Raw genomic sequence first — 21,559 nt, 5'->3', positions numbered from 1 at the left:
ATTCCTGTCTCGACTGGATGCCAATGGCAGCGTGAGCGTGGCACTGGGAGAGTGGGACATAAGTCCCTTCCACTTTGTTGATGATCTGGTGGTAGTTCTATCTCGATGATCTGGGGTTCTTGAGGACAATTACACTGGCTGTGCCTATGAGGCTGAACCTCAGCTGGAATGCCATAGTTTTTGTAGACCAATTGTTGGCTTGGCCACAGCTCTCAAACTGATGCAGGAAGTCTCTCCACGAACTCGAGCCGTCAAAATGGCCTGGTTGTAGTGTGGGTATTCTCTCTCTTCGATCGAAGAACTCTTTGTCACTTCTATCCTTACAGCATGCTGCATACGCGTTTGGTTATGTGTTGCGTACCTGCATCTGCTCACAATTTGCTACTCATGTTCAGGTCTCTTCACCTCCTAAAGGTGGAGCACTATAGTGCAAGGCAGAGCTACAGTATTTAGCTTGTGCACCTCTGACATTCTTAACTGGCAAGTGTGCACGTGCACAGGTGGAGATGCCATGACCCTACTCATGAAACGTTCAAAACGGCTCTCAACTGTGTCTGGCTCTCCTGTGGTTCCACACAGTTGCTATGGTGGCGTCAAAAATGGGTTAACTGATGCTGCGTCATGCTCCTGCACCACTTCTTCAAACGATAACATCTCCATGCCGCGAGAGAGTCTTTTATAGTCGCCAAAACCACCTTTGTCAACGGTATACGAACTGTGTGCATGAAGCTCTCTTCCATGAGATTCATCAGAAATGGGGTGCTGCTGGAGGCAAAAGGCAGTGTTAAAAATGATAAAATTAACTACCGATCCTGAAAATACATATGAGAGGGAAAATATGTAGAAAAACAACATATCACCAAACGTTTCTAATTGGTGGACCCCGACTCAAACAAGTTGAAAATCTTATTCGGGTGTTACCATTTAGTGGTCAATTGTACGGAATATGTACTGAACTGTGCAATCTACTAATAAAAGTTTCAATCAATCAATCAATCAATTAATGGTTTGCAACAAGAGCAAATGATCACAGTGCACTTTTGTGTTCAGAAAAGGCAAATGTGAACCCCCTAAAACTCCAACAACGCCCACCAGCCCCATGTCGCCTGGCTTTACCTCAGCTGGCGGCCCGTTGCCCCCTCACTTGACTACTGGAGACTCCATACGAGACAAGTGCATTGACATGCTGGCTGCTGCACTGCGCACTGACGGTAAGGACTTTTTAGCGAACTACACGCTAATAATGCTCCAAACATATTGTAAATGAATCATGTCATGTTATATTATTTTTTTCTTGCAGATGACTTCAAAGATTTTGGAACTAACTGTGACAGCTTGGCAGCAGAAATTGAAGATCATATCCTTCAATTTAATTCAACATTCAACATGCCGAAACAAAAAACAAATAGTACTTCCTTACATTTATGGTGCACATATCTATCAAGAAATAAAGGCCACAGACATGAAATATAAGAACAGAGTGAGGAGTCGCATCAGCAACTTAAAGGACCCAAAGAACCCTGGTCTTCGCAGGAACGTTCTGGCGGGAAGCATTGACCTTAACCGCATTGCCAGTATGACTTCTGAGGTACTGTTGGCCTAAACAGTGCACCTGTAGATGTCAACCATTGCTAAAGAAGTGAATTCCCTCGATACTGAATACCCTCTCAGAGCAATATTGGAAACAAATGATCCATCATCATGTTTTTACAAAAAGAACAGAAAAAACAACAGCGCTAAATCTTCTTCACACTCTATTGTCGAGGCAGCCAATCGGAGCTGTGACCGCAAGGTGATTGGTGCCTGCCGTGGCGGTAATCCCGGGGTGAGGGATTCCATCAAGCTGAAGAAGTAGTCGTATCAGATCCTTTTGTCTCATGAGACTCCAGAGGCAGAGGACAGGTCCTGACAGGACAAGCGGTTTGCGGCTTTGACGGTTGAATAGGCAAACACTCTGACACGGTAGGAGTTAAGAGAAGCCATTGGAAACAACATACGGATGGCTTCCAAGCAATTCTAGACCACCGTCCCCCGCCTCCAGAGGGTAAAGCAGTGCACTGTCGATGCCGTGTATTGTGGGGACTGCTGACGTCGGCTGGGGATGATGTGGATCGGTAAAAGGAATACTTAAACGGCCGCCTCAACCCTACCTACATGTCTTCCAATGAGGAAGCGGTGCCTGGTGACTGCGGTGGGCTCTTTTTATTTCTGGGGCTGAGGTTGCCGAGGTAGTTAAGATGCTCCACAGTGGCAGGGCACCCGGTATTCCTTAAGGCTCTGGATGCTGTGGGGTTGTTGAGGTTGACAATACTCTGCAGCATTGCATGGACATCAGGGGTAGTGCCTCTGGATTGGCAGAGTGGAGTGGTTGCTCCTCTCTTTAAAAAAAGGAAGTGGAGGGTGTGCTCCAAGTATTGTGGTATCACACTCCTCAGCATTCCCTGTAAGGACTATTCAGATGTACTGGAAAGGAGGTTACGCCGGATAGTCAAACCTCGGATTTAGGCGTATCAGTGTGTTTTTTGTCCTGGGCTTGGAAATGTGGATCAACTCTATACTCTTGGCAGGACCTGAGAGGGCGCATGGGAGTTTGCCAACCAGTATATATGTGTTTTGTGGACTTGGAGAAGGCATTCGACCATGTCTCTCTCTAAGTCCTATGAAGAGTGATCAGAGATTCTGAGCCTGGTTGTGGCGGTCCGCTCCCTGTATAATCAGTGTCAGAGCTTGGTCCATGAGTCAGCAAGTAGATGGTAAGTAAGTCGGACCCGTTTCCAGTGAGGGTTGGACTCCGCCAGGGCTGCCCTTTGTCACCGATTCTGTTTAGAACTTTTATGGACAGGATTTCTAGGCGGATTCAAGGTATTGAAGGGATCCGGTTTGGTGGTTGCAGGATTAGGTATCTGCTTTATGCGTATGATGTGTTCCTGCTAGCTTCATCTGGCCAGGATGTCCAGCTCTTACTGGAACGGTTTGCAGCTGGGTGTGAAGCGACTCAGATTAAAATCAGCACTTACAAGTAAGTCCGAGTCCATGGTTCTTGTCTATAAAAGGGTAAAGTGCCATCCGCGGGTTGGGGAGGATATCCTGCCCCAAGCGGAAGAGTTCAAGTGCCGCAGGGTCTTGTTCACGAGTGAGGGAAGAGTGGATCGTGAGATCGACAGATGGATCGTTGCGGCATCTGCAGTGATGGGGACCCTGCATCGGAGCTGAGCCAGAAGGCACAGCTTTCAATTTAACGGTCACTGTATACGTGCCTATCCTCCCCTAATGTCATGAGCTGTGGGTTATGATTGAAAGGACAAGATCATGGGTACAAGCGGCCGAAATGAGTTTCCTCCGTCGGGTTGCGGTGCGCTGCCTTAGAGATAGGTTGAGGAGCTTTATCATTTGGGAGGAGCTCAGAGTAAAGCTGTTCCTCCACATGGAGAGGAGCCAGATGAGGGGGTTCGGGAATCTGGTCAGAATGCCCCCGTAATGCCTTCCCAGGGAGGTGTTTAGGACATGAGGAAGACTTAGGATATGATAGAGAGACTATGTCTCCCAGTAGGTCTGGGAAGGCGTCGTAATCCCCCCGGAAGAGTTGGACAAAGTAGCAGGGGAGAGGAAAGTCTGGGCTTGTCTACTTAGGCTGCTGCCCCCACGACCTGATTTTGGATTAGTGAAAGAAAATGGATGAATGGATGGATGGATGGATGGATGTTATCATTAAAAAGAAGGTCTGAATTGAACACTTATAAATTTACTAAGAGTTGAAGCAACTATTATGTGACCATTTGGTGAGTGACTGTATCACCAGTTACCTGTTGGAGAGCTTTGTAGTGTCACTGTCATTGAGTGTATGCCACTATTGCTGAACTAAGGCAGAGTGACTGACGGTCAAGGCAAAGCTAATTACTGAATGGCAGAAAAGTCGATTTAATTGTTAAATCTAAACCTAAATGTCAAATCTAAACCTGAATGATAAATATAAATATAAATGTGAGCGCTAAATGTTAAATATGAGCACTGAATGTTAAATCTAAACATAAATCTTGAATCTAAATCTAAAGTGCCATATGTAATAATTTCATGTCAAGTCATCTTCAAACGGCCCTGATATGTCAAAAGACGTTAATGGATCATGTTCTTTTCGAATACCTTTATAACTAATAGCAGTAATTCAGCCGGGATATACTCATTTTAAAATTGGATTTACAGCCACAAAATATTTTTATTGTTTTACATTTCGATGCCCCGCCCTCAACCGTTTTACCAGTTAAAAAGTCAGTGAGTGTGTTACATCCAGGTTGCCAGTTACGCACAGCCCTCTTGGTCGAGCTACTGCCACTGGTAAAGTTACTAAACATGTCACACCTTAGTAAATCTAAAAGGCCTTGTTACGATTCTCAACTTATTCATGATAAAGCCAGGAACAAAACGAGGATTTGTATCAGGGATGCCTTTGAAAGATGAAGACGATTGGAGGCGGAGAACATTTTTTCCTATGACGCCAAACTTGCTAATTTCCTTTTTGATAGGTAGGTAAGGCATTTAGGTTTTCTTATTACTTTTAATAAATGGAAATTGAAATTTCGTATGTAAACTATATTGTCCGATGCAGTCTATGATCTTGTCTAACAAAGCTAGTATGTTCGTTCAACGAATGCTTAGGACTGAAGCACCATCACACTAGTGTAATGCTTACTTAGCATGCTAGCCTGGTCAATGACACATCAAAATATAGGCTAACGGGGGAAATAAATGCTTGTTCGCCTATATGTCGATGTGTCATCCAACTGACAGGGCAACATATATTTTCAATAAATTAAACCTATTTGGTTCTTAATATGCTGATATGCTGAGGAAATGCATTCCAACATTAGCATGGGTAATTTCCGTTTCTGGTATACTGAATGTGCATCAAACACATATGGGGTGGTATTTGTTTGGCATAATATAATGCATTAAGTGTAAGGATTTTCTACTTTGTGTATTGACTTGGTAGTAGCTATATGATTTTGCGTAACGTGGGTTGGCTCATAGAATTGCACTCTGCACTGAAAGATGGTGATGTGCGTACATGGAAGAGAATGCAGTGCGTCAGGTTGGATGCAACATGGAGTTATGCTGAACCAAATGTGGTGGTAATTTTACTGTTGGCCTTGACTTATCATCAAAGTCGGCCTATGCCATCCATCCATCCATCTTCTTCCGCTTATCCGAGGTCGGGTCGCGGGGGCAGCAGCCTAACAAGAGAAGCCCAGACTTCCCTCTCCCCAGCCACTTCGTCTAGCTCTTCCCGGGTAATCCCGAGGCGTTCCCAGGCCAGCCGGGAGACATAGTCTTCCCAACGTGTCCTGGGTCTTCACCGTGGCCTCCTACCGGTGGGACGTGCCCTAAATACCTCCCTAGGGAGGCATTCGGGTGGCATCCTGACCAGGTGCCCGAGCCACCTCATCTGGCTCCTCTCGATGTGGAGGAGCAGCGGCTTCACTTTTGAGCTCCTCCCCGATTGCAGAGCTTCTCACCCTATCTCTAAGAAGAGCTCCGCCACCCGGCGGAGGAAACTCATTTCGGTCGCTTGTACCCGTGGTCTTGACCCAAAGCTCATGACCATAGATGAGGATGGGAACGTAGATCGACCGGTAAATTGAGAGCTTTGCCTTCCGACTCAGCTCCTTCTTCACCACAACCGTTGTGGTAAAGAAGTCGGCCTATGCGATATAATATATTATATATTATTATATAAAATTATTTCGATGGTGGTTCGTGCGGTCAAACTAGATATTTAAGCAGGGTAATGCCAACAATCTGTCCCGACTCCCGAGGAAAATATTGCTGCGTAACTTTACAAATACATTTGGCTAATCAACATTTGGAAAATGTGGCATTATTACTTAGTAAACCATCTTGCAAGAACCAAACATTTAGATTCAGACTAAGACTTCCTTTTATTGTCATTAAAATTTGAATTTTACAGTCCGCCCGATTATAGCTGAGATAGGCACCAGCGCCCCCCGCGACCCCAAAGGGAATAAGTGGTAGGAAATGGATGGATGGATGGATAAGAACAAAATTTTGGTTGCAGTAGCTCGTTGTAGTGCAGGACAAACCTACTGCATATGACTCGTTGATTGCCATTTGAAGTTCCTTGGAATAGGATTCGGATTTGACTGCCTATCTGGTAACCTCAGTCATGGAGAGTGGGAGGTAACTACAGAATTTTGAACGTGCTTGCAGTACCATTTCTGACCACAATACTACATATGGCACCTTTAAATATGAGCGCTAAATGTTCAAACTATACGTAATTGTTAAATCTAAACCTAAATCTTGAATTTAAATATAAATGTTGAATATAAACCTGGATGTTAAATATAAACTTAAATCTTAAAACTAAACCTAAATGTTGAATCTAAACCTGAATGATAATTCTAAATATAAATGTGAGGGCTACATTTTAAATATGAGCACTAAATGTTAAATATAAACCTGAATGTTGAATCTAAATCTAATTGTTAAATATGAACCTAAATGTTAAATATGAGCGCTAAATGTTAAATGTAGACCTAAATGTTAAATCTAAACCTATATTTGACATTTAGTGCTTACATTGAAATTAAGAATCACCATTTATTTTAAACTGATATGTGATGAAAAATAGCTAAATCTGAGAAAAGTGAGTTAAATCTGAGAAATATATCCAGAAAAGTTTGACTGAACTTTTACATTCGGCATCCAATACTATCTGGCTATCTTGTTTACTACACACTGGCTGGCTTCCATTGCACTAACATGCTACATTGGGAGCATTACCATTGGTAGCTTTATTTGTAACGTCCGTTGACACTTACTCAACTTTGACCTTTTCACTCTCATTCCACAAACCAAAGGAAATGGCCAGCGATGAGCTGAAACAACTGAGGAACGTCCTCACCCAGGAGGCCATCAGGGAGCACCAGATGGCCAAAACCGGTGGCACCTCCACCGACCTGCTGCAGTGCGGCAAGTGCAAGAAGAGGAACTGCACCTACAATCAGGTACGCAGCGCCGTGCAAAACACAAACATGTGGAAAAAAAAAGAGTAGATGGAAAAAAACGATTATTTTGTTTTTTTAGTTGTACTTAAATAATTCCCGTTCTGTTGGTAATACAGTGGAGCCTACAAAGTCTACTGCTCTAAATGTTATCACTTTTAAGAAGTTTGTATGTAGTTGCACAAGTAATTTATGACAATGTTTTAATGCATGTAATCCACAGGTGCAAACACGCAGCGCTGACGAGCCCATGACCACATTTGTCCTTTGTAACGAGTGTGGAAACCGCTGGAAGGTCAGCTTTTTGTTCCAAAGTTGTGCGATATATATATTCTTTTTAACATAAAATATTTTTTTTGAATACATACGTTTTTTCCCCTCCGTTTCAGTTCTGCTGACGTCTTCCAGGTGAAACCATTTGTCGGCAAAAAAGTCTACAAAAATTGCAGCTGGTGATTCATAAATGGTTGAATTGTTTCAATTTTCAGTTAAAATAGTTGTTTTTTATGCATGCTAATATTTGGTCCAATGAAATTGAAGGCTGAGCATCAATATGAAGAGTTGTTAAGTGTTAGCCACCAGTGCTAAAACTATAGAAATAAAAATAAAAATCTAAAAAAAACTATAGAAATAAAAATAAAAATCTAAAAAAAAAATAGTTTTAATCCGAAATGTTATATTTTCTACACCAACAAATGAAAAAACTTCCTTGGTGGAATAAAAATATTCATAATAATACAGTTAAGCACAACTCCGTACAATGTAAGAATTTCAATAAAGTGCCTACATAATAAACATGCTTGTTTTGTTGTCATTGAAAATAAATTAATTTCTCATTGTCAAATGATGTTTCCTGTCAATGCTTTGTTTAGGCACGCATCCATCCATCCATTTTCTACCGCTTATTCTCTTTGGGGTCGCGGGGAGCGCTGGAAAATATCTCAGCTACAATCGGGCGGAAGGCGGATGTACACCTTGGACAAGTCGCCACCTTATTGCAGGGTCAATACAGATAGACAGACAACATTCACACTCACATTCACACACTAGGGCCAATTTAGTGTTGCCAATCAACCTATCCCCAGGTGCATGTCTTTGGAGGTGGGAGGAAGCTGGAGTACCCGGAGGGAGCCCACGCATTCATGGGGCGGACATGCAAACTCCACACAGAAAGATTCCGGGCGCAGGATCGAACCCAGGACCTTTGAGGCAGACGCAATTAGCCCTCTGCCACCACTAAAATAAAAATAAAGTCATATATTATTTTTGGAAGCATGAGACGGTAATCATGAACCACACTAATAACTGTGGTCTGACCAACAATACTACAGTGGTATGTTTTCTATCAAAAGGTTACATTACACTGCTACATGTCTACAGCAGATGGCAACAAAGCATCATGCTGCTCACACAGGCCACAGCAATTCCCACTTTGCAAGAAACAAATTAGCTTCTGGCCTGTTAGAGCTTATCTGAAAAGCTGCTAAAGCTGTTGGCGATAGATATAAGATGACGGTGGGAAAAAAAAGCCTCAACAATTTTAGACCTCAACATGGTTCTTCAATTTTGATGAAGTTATGGATTCAAATCAATAACTACTAAGAAGCTATGAGAACAAAACACTGATATCTTTGCATATTAGGATAATATGGGATAAATATACATCCCATTAAAAATGTATTCATTTTGTTTTTAGAATAAGGACCCCCTGGCTGCACTTTGGTGCTCATTTTCGGGTTTAAGCAACAAGCTTTCTCAGGTACCAATTAGTAAGAAATCTCAAATTGAAAAGGCATTTCTTAAAAAGAACGCCTGCACAAATGAATAATCCGTTCAAACAAAGATGAAAACATGCAGCATGCTATCGCGTTTGTTTTGATAAAGGGCCATTGATTTTGTGTGTACATATCCACCAATTATGTTTCCTTTGCAACAGAAGCCTTTTTTTTTCCTGTTCATATTTTTCTAGCAATCATTTTATAATACCTAGGTGAGTAATTGAATTTTTAATGGGAGACACTCCAAATAGATGTTTTGTAATGTATGTGCCATTGTTTTAAGGCACAAAACGCCTTGCTTAGTCTCTCCCCCTAGTGACTGTGGGACTAGAATTTGTCCTGTTACAATTTACAGAGGATACTGCCGGTCATTAAGGTGACTTACGTTTATGATCTTTATATATTGGTTCAGTCCCATGTTGGCTTTTGGATGTGGACCTGATGAGCCATATCATCTTAATGTTCTCCTTTCTGTGGAAGTCCACCTGTGCACCGCGTGTAATTCTGTGTTGCTAAGTGATTGCAACTGGCTTGCTAATTGGTTAGCTTTCCTCCTCATCAATTCTGATAAAGATGGTCGCTCCCTCGGTGAAGATGGTGCTTTTTCAAAGACATCGATTGCCTGCATGGCATGACGGTGGACTGAATGAAAGTCTTGATGCGAAGCCAGGACAAAGCCCCCAGCATGATGGTGGACTGAAAGAAAGTCTTGATGCAAAACCAGGACAAAGCCCCCAGCACAGGAGGAAGTTTAATGTTGCCCAGATTAGACGGTAAAATCACCAGCATTAAAAGTGGGAATCTTTGGGCACCTTTCCATTCAATTCTGAATCGCGGGGTGATGATTCGATTCAGAATCGATTCTCAATTCAACATGATTTTTTTATCGTATTGGTTGGTATATAAAGTAGAATACATCCACAAATGCCTCTCTCTTGGCTGCTGACATGTGATTTACATTTCCACATTTTCTTATGTTGCAGCCTTATTCAAAAAATTGAATAAATCCATTTATGTCCTCAAAATTCTACACGCAATACCCCCAATGACAATGTGAAGTTTATTTGTTTTGTTTTTTTCCAAAATCATGCAAATTTTTAATACGTTTGCAAAATTTTAAATACATTTAGCAAATTTTAACTGCCCAAAGTCCGGTTTGGGCAGTTTCGGCCATTCCTCTTTGCAGCACCTCTCAAGCGCCATCTTTTTGAATGAAAAGTGTTGGCTTTTATCCGCCATCAACAAAGTATTGAGCAAATGTTGTGAATACTTAGGTACTTTATTTATATATATATATACATTTTCCAAGATTTAAAAAAAAAAGTTTTTACATTGTCATCATAGGGTATTGTGTGTTGAATTTTGAGGATTAAAATGAATGTATTCCATTTTGGAATAAGGTTGTAACAAAACAAAGTGTGGAAAAAGTGAAGTGCTGTGAATACTGAATATGGGCAGCGCTGGCCTAAAAACATTTTTAAAATCTTATTTATAAAAATCACAGAATGTTAATCAATCTGATAAAAGAAAATACAGTAGAACAACTCAATCCCAGCTGTACAATACTCAGGATATACATTTACAAAGACATTGAGAAAACATACAAATAGAATATAAAAAAAAATAGGAAAACCAAAAATTTATAAAAATCTAAACTATCAATACAAGTTGTATAATGTTTAAATCCACAAATTAATTCTTCAAAATAAAAAAATATTTATTTTCAAAAAGTATACATTTATTTAGAATCTGAATGAATCAAGGTCCGGATTGGGATGTGAATCGATAATGTCCTGATGCATTTTGACATAATAAAGTTAGTGTCAGCGATGTGCCCGCCTAGCCCTGAATGTGCTTGCACTGGATCCTCAGTCTTGCTGACGTGATTTACAGCTTTGCGCTCTGGGATGGCGCCTTGGTGACGTCAAGAACGAGTCGTGGATGATGAAGCATCAGTAAGAGCCCCTTTCCCCAGTGTTTACATGAGACCAGATAAACATGGATCACGTCCACGTTTGCATGCAGTGGCTCTGACAAAAGGCTGCACACCAGCAAAGAAAGACAAAGGTTTACAATTTGGAGTTTGACCTACATTCTCCATGACATATACATTCTTACTGTACCTCGACTTACACTTGTAACTTAAAATCAAGTAATACATTGAAAATAATTTAATTGGTGTTCGGTGCCCCAAAACAGCACTATTTTAACATGGAACATGTCTTTTAAAAATAAAAACAATCTTTCCGTAAATAAATATTTTATGAAAACCATACAATAGCATGTACTATAAACAACAACAGTGGTTTAATAAATGTAATGTAATCATAATAATGTGCAACATTTACCTTGGAGGACTTTTACGGTATCTTGCGGTACTGTCACGAGGTGGTCGCATCTTTATGCGGGGTCATTCTTCCAGATGCAAAACGGAAACTTCCGACGAAAACGTGAAGGTAGGAGATGATTTATTAATCATAAATCATACACCGTACCAAAAAGACAGAAACAAACAAAAGAAAAGCGTGCCGATCGCACAGGAAGCTAAGGCAACAACTTAGCACAGGAATCTAGAATAGGAATACAACAACGTAACAGTTGCATACCGCAAACAATGAAGCCAGCTAACTCTGATTAGTGCTTAACAACTGGCGAACGTGCCGAACACTAATTAGAGGCAGGTGAAACCAATTAGTACCAATGGTAACCAAAACAAACCCCCCAGATCACAAAACAGGAACTAAGGGAGTCCAAAACTAACAGAACATAACTAAACAAAACATGATCAGACCATGGATTATGACAGGTACCGCTTTTCCATATTTTCATGGATAAATGTTCATCGTTCTGATATTAGTTCAGGGGCCGGGAACCTTTTTGGCTGAGAGAGCTGTCACGCCAAATTTCTTCCCCCCTACAAAAACCTTCCCCCCGGAAGAAACTACTTGAAGGACCCCAATGAGGGTGGAAGGACCTTAAAGCAGCCCACACAGCTGCCTGTTTTAAAAGCATTATAATTGGCTAATTGTCATAGGTGAAAAATAACGGTGAGGAAAAAATATTACCATTCCAGCATGCTAACCTTTCAAGCTATTTTTGAATCGCTAATTTTGCAGCTGTAACCCTTAACGGTCAGGAAAAAATATTAGCATTCCAGCATGCTAACCTTTCAAGCTATTTTTGCTTTGCTAATTTTGCAGCTGTAACCCTTAAGAGTCATATAACTTTGGTATTGTCACGCCCTCATTGGGGTCCTTCAGGCATTGGAGGGGCTGTCACGCCAAATTTCTTCCGGGGGGAAGGTTTTTGACGGGGGGAAGAAATTTGGCGTGACAGAGCCATACAAGCCAAATAGTTGAAAAAGTATTTCTGTGAGAGCCATATAATATTTTTTTTAAGACTGAATACAACTAAATACATGCATTTTTAAGTAAGACCAACATTTTTTGCGTATAATAAGTCTCTTATTCTTTTTAATAACATTGTTATTCTGAAGCTAACCAACAATAAATAAAATACTTCTTACCATTAATGCCACTTCTTGAACAGGTAGGGTAGAAACCGGATGGTTGGATTAAAAATGCATGAGAATGTTTTATATTTTGAACATTATTTTTGACACTGTGATCACCAAGCGGAATTATTCATTACTCACCGTGTTAAGCAATGTCACCTAAGATTTATCTGAGAGCCAGGTGCAGTCATCAAAAGAGCCACATCTGGCTCTACAGCAATAGGTTCCCTACCCCTGTATTAGTTGAACATTCTTGGCAGACGGAATCATATTACTTCAGCACAGTAGATTAACCGGGATGCGTTCGAATGGCTTCGCCAAGTTGGAGACGCGCTCGGTCATGTTTTTGATGATTTAGTTCTTTAATTCAAAGAACATCATGCACTTCTTCTTAGCGCTGTCCTTCACAGATAGGTTCTTCCTTCCCATGGTTAGAAAAACAACAACAGGTATGTTGATCTGTAGCTATAAGCTAATGCTAGGTAGTAAGGCCAGATGTTTTGGTCGGATCTTGCGGGTTTCATAGTAACTTTTGTAATTGATCCCTAGCAACTTTCCGAATCATCAAACAGGTTTATATGTGGTTATAGTGTATATTAAAGTTAAAGTTAAAGTACCAATGATTGTCACACACACACTAAGTGTGGCTAAATTATTCTCTGCATTTGACCCATCACCCTTGATCACCCCCTGGGAGGTGAGGGGAGCAGTGGGCAGCAGCGGTGCCGCGCCCGGGAATCATTTATGGTGATTTAACCCCCAATTCCAACCCTTGATGCTGAGTGCCAAGCAGGGAGGCAATGGGTCGACCAGGATTTGAACTCACAACCTACCGATCACAGGGCAGACACTCTATATATTTTCTCATTCTGTTTTGCACACTCTTAGAGTCAACCCCACCCATTTTTTGTATATATCGTTTTTCAAATCACCTGACATGTTTACTGTGTATATGTACATCCATCCATCCATCTTCTACCGCTTATTCCCTTTTGGGGTCGCGGTACATCATTTATCCATTTTTTCAAACATATTTTTTATATACATCTTAGAGGTTATATATATTGTATTATTGAATGTATCAAATGTGATGAATATACAATGGACCACTTTTTGTGCCATCCATTTGCCTTTTTAAAACATTACATGGATTCAATTCTTTAAGATGTCAATAAACTTCTCAATCAATCACACCAACTTCTGGCGGGGAAGCTAGTAACGCAAATTCTAGCAAGCTCTATTTTCTCCAGCTCCTGTCTTTTAAAGGCCTACTGAAACCCACTACTACCCACCACACAGTCTGATAGTTTATATATCAATAATGAAATATTAACATTGCAACACATGCCAATACGGCCTTTTTGGTTTAATAAATTGCAATTTAATGATGACGTCTACGCTTGACGTCACGGGCTGTTAGGAAATATGAGCGCTGCGCACACACACAGCTAAAAGTCGTCTGCTCTAACGGAATAATTACACAGTATTTTGGAGATCTGTGTTGCTGAATCCTTTGCAATTTGTTCAATTAATAATGGAGAAGTCAAAGTAGAAAGATGGAGTTGGGAAGCTTTAGCCTTTAGCCACACAAACACACGGGGATTCCTTGTTTAAAATTCACAGAGGTGAAACTTTATTTTGGATCACAGCGAACATGGATCCAGACCAAATGTCAACCGGCAAGTTTCGGTGAGAAAATTGTGGTAAAAAGTCGCTTCTTACCAGAGATCAGCTGAGCTTGCCCCGTCCATAAAGCTGCGTCGACTTCCATGAGACATTGGCGTCAAGACACCCGTGAACACACACCTCCGACTATCAGGTACTGTTAAACTCACTAAAACACTAGCAACACAATAAAAAGTTAAGGGAGTTCCCAGAATTATCCTAGTAAATGTGTCTAAAAACATCTGAATCCGTCCCAATGCAATCGCGTTTTTTTTTTTTTAACTTTTTTTTTATCAAATCCTCAAACACAAATCTTTCATCCTCGCTCAAATTAATGGGAAAATTGTCGTTTTCTCGGTCCGAATACCTGTTTTGGTTGGAGGCTCCCATTGGAAACAATGTGAATATGTGAGGAGCCATCAACATGTGACGTCATCGTCTGCGACTTCCGGTAAAGCCAGGGCTTTCTGTTAGCAAGCAAAAGTTGCGAACTTTATCGTGGATGTTCTCTACTAAATCCTTTCAGCAAAAATATGGCAATATCGCGAAATGATCAGGTATGACACATAAAATAGACCTGCTATCCCTGTTTGAATAAGAAAATCTCATTTCAGTAGGCCTTTAAAATGCTGTTGTAGTGGAAGTACCATTGTAAGTGATTAAATCGAGCATTGACCTGAAACCCTGCCCACCTGCCGAAAAAGTTTGTCAAGCAAAGGTCATAAATCATTGACAGGTGGAGGTCATTAATCACATTTTGACAAGTAGGGCTAACTATTCTCTCTTTTTCATCAGTAAGACATATATATTCAAAGGGTGACTAGTTTTACTTTGTTGTAGTTTTACTACACAGTAGGGAAAAATTATCAATTTTTAGACGCATCAAAATTAGAACGCTGGTGATTCTGAATCGATGGATGAATGTCCAAACATTGATATTATACATGTTAGTTTTAGGTTTAGTTCTAACTGACCATTCTAGCCAACATTCTTTTATCATGTGTGTTAGCTGGGTTAGCGGAGACACACACAGTACAAGCTATGCTAGCCTAAGGTAGTTAATGTGAAGTAGTAAAACAAGAAAATAATCAATGCTTTTGCACAATTCAACAGAAGCCTAACAGGAATGGCTTTAGAGCAGGAATTAACCAGCAAAGTACAAACCCTGTTTCCATATGATTTGGGAAACTGTGTGAGATGTAAATATAAACGGAATACACTGATTTGCAAATCATTTTCAACCCATATTCAGCTGAATATGCTACAAAGACAACATATTTGATGTTCAAACTGATTTTTTTTTTTTCTTTTTCCAAATACTTTAGAATTTGATGCCAGCAACACGTGACAAAAAAGTTGGAAAAGGTAGCAATATATACTGATAAAGTTGATGAAATGCTCATCAAACACTTATATGGAACATCCTACAGGTGTGCAGGCTAATTGGGAACAGTTGGGTGCCATGATTGGGTATAAAAGCAGCTTCCATGAAATGCTAAGTAATTTTCAACAAGCTATTGCAAGGAATTTAGGGATTTTACCATCTATGGTCCGTAAAATCATCAAAAAGTTCAGAGAATCTGGAGAAATCACAGCACGTAAGTGATGATATTACGGACTTTTGATCCCTCAGGCGGTACTGCATCAAAAACCGACATCAGTGTGTAAAGGATATCAACACATGGGCTCAGGAACACTTCATTAAACCACTGTCAGTAACTACAGTTGGTCGCTACATCTGTAAGTGCAAGTTAAAACTCTACTATGCAAAGCCAAACACATTTATCAACAATATCCTGAAACGCCGCCGGCTTGGCTGGGCCCGAGCTCATCTAAGATGGACTGATGCAAAGTGGAAAGGTGTTCTGTGGTCTGACGAGTCCACATTTCAAATTATATTTGGAAACAGAGGACATGGTGTCCTCCAGAACAAAGAGAAAAATAACCATTCGGATTGTTATAGGCGCAAAGTTCAAAAGCCAGCATCTGTGATGGTATGGGGGTGTATTAGTACCCAAGGCATGGGTAACTTACACATCTGTGAAGGCACCATTAATGCTGAAAAGTCCATACAGGTTTTGGCACAACATATGTTGTCATTCAAGCAACGTTATCATGGACACCCCTGCTTATTCCAGCAAGACAAGTGTTACAACAGCATGGCTTCGTAAAAGAAGAGTGCGGGTACTTTCCTGGCCCGCCTGCAGTCCAGACCTGTCTCCCATCGAAAATGTGTGGCGCATTATGAAGCGTGAAATACGACAGCGGAGACCCCGGACCGTTGAATGACTGACGCGCTACATAAATCAAGAATGGGAAAGAATTCCACTTTCAAAGCTTCAACAACTAGTTTCCTCAGTTCCCAAACGTTTATTGAGTGTTGTTAAAAGAAAAGGTGATGTAACACAGTGGTGAACATGCCCTTTCCCAACTACTTTGGCACGTGTTGCAGCCATGAAATTCTAAGTTAATTATTATTTGCAAAAAAACCTACAAAGTTTATGAGTTTGAACATCAAATATCTTGTCTTTGTAGTGCATTCAATCGAATATGGGTTGAAAATGATTTTCAAATCATTGTATTCCGTTTATATTTACATCTAACACAATTTCCCAACTGGAAATAGGGTTTGTAGATTAACAAATCAGGAGAGACAATAATATCCATGCCTTGCGGCAGTTGGCAAGCAACACTTTCAGCCATAGATCTGAATGAGTGGATTGACGACACGTCTTTGAGCCGCAAGTTTATTGTCGACTGGGGCCAAAGTGTGTGAACATTCTATAGTTTCAGATGGCACATTTATAAAATAAAATTAAGAATGTCTGCTTGCCCAGTAGAGACATTTATTTTATTTTTTTCACCCAGCAGGCGTCTGCATTTCTCATGTATCCAGTTTTCCATATATATGTATGCTGTGCACACTAACTAAACAAAAAAGAACAAACAGAATTGATGCAATACTGCATACGTCTGCAGCCAAAGGAAGAGTGAAGTGAAGTGAATTATATTTATATAGCGCTTTTCTTTAGTGTCTCAAAGCGCTTTACATAGTGAAAACCCAATATCTAAGTTACATTTAAACCAGTGTGGGCGGCACTGGGAGCAGGTGGGTAAAGTGTCTTGCCCAAGGCAGTGACTCGGATGGCGGAAACAGGGATCGAACCTGAAAACCTCAAGTTGCTGGCACGGCCACTCCACCAACCGACCTATGCCGCCCCAAGAGGGCTTTAATACATATAATACATTTACAATATATAATAATAGTCTACCATATATTAACAATATAATAATTACATTTGCACAGTATATGTAATCGATTTATACTCAAATCAAATCGTGAGGTGCCCAAAAATTCTCACCTCTATTACTTAGCTTCTCTTTGGTTAGGAATATAAAAATGTTTGACAAAATGAAAAATTAGAATGAGGCTCCTTATTGAACTGTATATTTTAAGTAAATGGTTGTAAAAGATCGTCTGACTTACTGCTCCAGGAAGAAGCACAATCTATCTTGTAAACATTGTCTGGGTGTCAACCCATCATCATGTCGTAGTGAGCCAGGAGCGCTGCCATCTTATTTTCATGCTAATGTTTACCTGGAAAAGTCATCCTCAGCAAAATGGTAATAGCTCCCACTCCTTTCTGCTTTTGCAGTCATTTCACTGCTTACCAATTCAAGGAAAAAACATCTTGGTGTGCACGCACCGTCTTATTGTTCCTCCGTCAAAGCCAAAGGGTTTGCATGACGATGGGATTTCTGTCCACCTTTTCACTCATCAGTCCTTAAAATATTGTCTTTGCGAAACATGCTCTGGTCATGTCCCAATTAATAAACCTCTGATCGATATTTGAAACCAGATACACTGGCTTTACGACATGGTCTGTTCTGTTATTTATCGTTTTTGGCACTTTGTCTACTCTACTAGCAGCCTCACTCTGCGAGCTGTGGCCTTTATGACTTCATTTTACTGTTGCACAATCCTCACCACCCCACACACACACACACACACACAAACACACACACACACACACGTTATTTATATGATCCTACTTGAAAAATGTACACGATATGTCGTGGAGTTCTTCCACAGAACCTGAATGCAGTGTATGTTTATCTGCCAGGAACTTCTGTAGAAGTAATTCCAAAGAATGACTGACAGTACACTGTAAAATATTTGACAGTATTTTTCACAGTGAAAAACTGTCATCAAAATTTACTGTAACATTACAACTAATAACTATAAAACAGGGGCGACCAAACTTTTTCCAGTAAGGGCCGTGTTCAGAAAGTTTGAAGGGCGGTGGGGCCACTTTGATACATTTTGTACAGCAGTGTCTCCTGTGGCATATCCTGTTAGCACGCTTTGTTAGTGATAGTTTCTTGGAAGCAGAAGTACCACAAACTCTGCCAAAAATATTTAATTGCCATGTTCATTCAGTATGTTTTATGAGGCGAGCCACTGATCAGGAGATCTACACATCTGTAAGTTGAAGCATGTAAAGAGTGTATTTGCTGCTTTTGGTGAAATGAGCTGTTTGGTCAAAACTAGAGATGTCCGATAACATCGGGCTCCCGATATTATCGGCCGATAAAAGCTTTAAAATGTAATATTGGAAATTATCAGAATCGGTTTCAAAATTATCAGTATCGGTTTCAAAAAGTAAAATGTATGACTTTTTAAAGCGCCGCTGTGTACACGGGCGTATGGAGAAGTTCAGAGCGCCAATAAACCTTAGAGGCACTGCCTTTGCGTGCCAGCCCAATCACATAATATCTACTGCTTTTCACACACACAAGCGAATGCAAGGCATACTTGATCAAGCACCATACAGGTCACACTGATGGTGGCCGTATAACCAACTTTAACACTGTTACAAATATGCGCCACACTGTGAACCCACACCAAACAAGAATGACAAACACATCTGCACCGTAACAGAATATAAACACAACAGAACCCCTTGTAGCACTAACTCTTCCTGGACGCCACAACATACACCCCCCGCTACCCGCTCCACACACACACACACACACACCTCAACCCCTTTCTCCAACCCCGCCCACCTCAACCTCCTCATGCTCTCTCAGGGAGAGCATATCCCAAATTCCAAGCTGCTGTTTTGAGGTATGTTAAAAAAAAAAAGCACTTTGTGACTTCAATAATAAATATGGCAGCGCCATGTTGGCATTTTTTTCCATAACTTGAGCTGATTTATTTTGGAAAACCTTGTTACATTGTTTGATGCATCCAGTGGGGCATCACAACAAAATTAAGCATAATAATGTGTTAATTCCACGACTGTATATATCTGTATCGGTTGATATCGGAATCTGTAATTAAGAGTTGGACAATATGGGAATATTGGATATCGGCAAAAAAGCCATTACCGGACATCTAGTCAAAACGAGTCAGTTGCCATTCCTGTTTGAATGGGGATGAAAGTGAATATGTGGGATACATTATTTGCTTCAATGTAAAGTTCCTCACGCTGCAAGTGTTTTCAAGCTCACTGGTCAGAGCACACGATGAAATAAATATCATCTTATATAACAGGGGAACTGTTGACTCCCTGTTTGTTAGTTGGTACAGTAAAACACCACTTGGAAAAAAAACCTTTACTATATCTAGAGCAGTTGTTCTCAAATTGGGGTACGCGTACCCTTGGGGGTACTTGAAGGTATGCCAAGGGGTACGTGAGAATTTAAAAAAAAAATTTAAAAATAGCAACAATTCAAAAATCCTTTATGAATATATTTATTGAATAATACTTCAACAAAATATGAATGTAAGTTCATAAACTGTGAAAAAAAATACAAAAATGCAATATTCAGTGTTGACAGCTAGATTTTTTGTGGACATGTTCCATAAATATTGATGTTAAAGATTTATTTTTTTGTGAGGAAATGTTTAGAATTAAGTTCATCAATCCAGATGGATCTTTATTACAATCCCCAAAGAGGGCACTTTAAGTTGATGATTACTTCTATGTGGAGAAAGTTTTAGATATAATTGAATCATTTGTTAATCTGTTTTTCCAAATAGTTCAAGAAAGACCACTGCAAATAAGCAATATTTGGCACTGTTATACAATTTAATAAATCAGAAAGTAGTGCTGTATTTTACTTCTTTATCTCTTTTTTCCAACCAAAAATACTTTGCTCTGATTAGGGGTTACTTGTATTAAAAAAATGTTCACAGGGGGTACATCACTGAAAAAAGGTTGAGAACCACTGCGCTAGACTGTAGGCAGTGTTGTTATGTTTGTTTGTCTAAATTAGTGGAGAATGCAGGAACCTTAAGGCATGATGCAGCTGACCTGAAGATGGATTAGTTTGAGAAGAATGTTATTGTTACAGTATATATGTGGTTGCCAGTGTTCTGTTCTACATGGTACTGTGCTGGGGGGGGGGCAGTACATCTAAGAAGGACAGCTCCAGACTTGAGAAACTGATCAGGCGGGCCGGTTCTACAATCGGAATGAAACTGGACTCACTGGTGACGCTGGCAGAGAAGAGGACTGTTGACAAACTAGTGAGCATCCTGGATGATGCCAGTCACCCTCTGCATAGCGTTATCAGTAGCCAGAGGAGCCTGTTCAGTGCTAGACTGCTTCATCCCAAGTGCAGGACTAATAGACTCAAAAACTCCTTTGTCCCACACGCCATTAGACTGTACAACTCCTCTCTGGGGCAGGGGGTGGGGGGTACTAGGATGACAGGGGATGCAAAACAACAACAGTGCAACACGTTTTTCATAACATGGTCACTACTGCCTACTTTGTCTTGTTATATTCTTATTTTACTGTTATATTGTTATTCCCATTGTTGCTTTTTAGTTTTTATTCTTATTGTAATATTTCTCTATTTTCTTTCCATTTAAACCCCCATTATTTACTTTTTACTTTTATTTAAATTGATCTCAACTCTGTACACTGCTGCTGGAATTTTAATTTTCCTAAAGGAACTCTCCTGAAGGAATCAATAAAGTACTATCTATCTATCTATCTATCTATCTATCTATCTATCTATCTATCTATCTATCTATCTATCTATCTATCTATCTATCTATCTATCTATCTATCTATCTATCTATCTATCTATCTATCTATCTATTTATCTATCTATCTATCTATCTATCTATCTATCTATCTATCTATCTATCTATCTATCTATCTATCTATCTATTCATAAGACTACTGTACTTTTCAGTTTTGTAAATATTGACTATGGTGTGTGAAGTCCTACTGGAGGTTAAACTCAGTTAAAGAATTAGGCCCTCAAGTTAGGATGCATGTTGTGATGGTTGATAAAGAATATCATGATGTGGATAAAGAATACATTATTTCATATATTGCATTTTTTTTTCTGTTTTAAACCTGAGAGATTGCCATCTTATTGTGGTCAGGGGGTTGCGTACCTCAGTAACCTCAGGATCTACCAGCAGGAGTTTCGTCTTTAGGTGGGACACCCAAGTTGTACAGGTGTGAAGTCAGAGGCCTGACCAAGTGCAATCCTCTTCTCCAGGTTGGAGTTGGACACACGCTGCAGCTAACAACCAAATTCATTTTTAGAAGGAAATG

General features: G+C 40.2%; 1 protein-coding gene across 6 annotated transcripts in view; it reads left to right on the top strand.

The window, feature by feature from the left end:
* Window positions 1-7,863, top strand: part of tcea3 (transcription elongation factor A (SII), 3) — a 32,978-nt gene extending 25,115 nt beyond the window's left edge. For all 6 annotated transcript variants that reach the window (XM_061916103.1, XM_061916102.1, XM_061916101.1 and 3 more), the window contains 6 exons: window positions 1,051-1,211; window positions 1,301-1,362; window positions 1,439-1,588; window positions 6,876-7,022; window positions 7,243-7,314; window positions 7,409-7,863. In XM_061916103.1, the coding sequence (XP_061772087.1) occupies window positions 1,051-1,211; window positions 1,301-1,362; window positions 1,439-1,588; window positions 6,876-7,022; window positions 7,243-7,314; window positions 7,409-7,417 (601 nt within the window). In that variant the 3' untranslated portion in view covers window positions 7,418-7,863. The remainder of the gene's footprint in view (window positions 1-1,050; window positions 1,212-1,300; window positions 1,363-1,438; window positions 1,589-6,875; window positions 7,023-7,242; window positions 7,315-7,408) is intronic.
* The last annotated feature ends 13,696 nt before the right edge of the window (window positions 7,864-21,559 follow it).

The sequence above is a fragment of the Nerophis ophidion genome, linkage group LG11 (assembly GCF_033978795.1).
Source record: "Nerophis ophidion isolate RoL-2023_Sa linkage group LG11, RoL_Noph_v1.0, whole genome shotgun sequence".
NCBI lineage: Eukaryota > Metazoa > Chordata > Actinopteri > Syngnathiformes > Syngnathidae > Nerophis > Nerophis ophidion.
The sequence above is the reverse complement of the archived record's forward strand: the minus strand, read 5'-3'. Positions and strand labels throughout refer to the sequence as shown.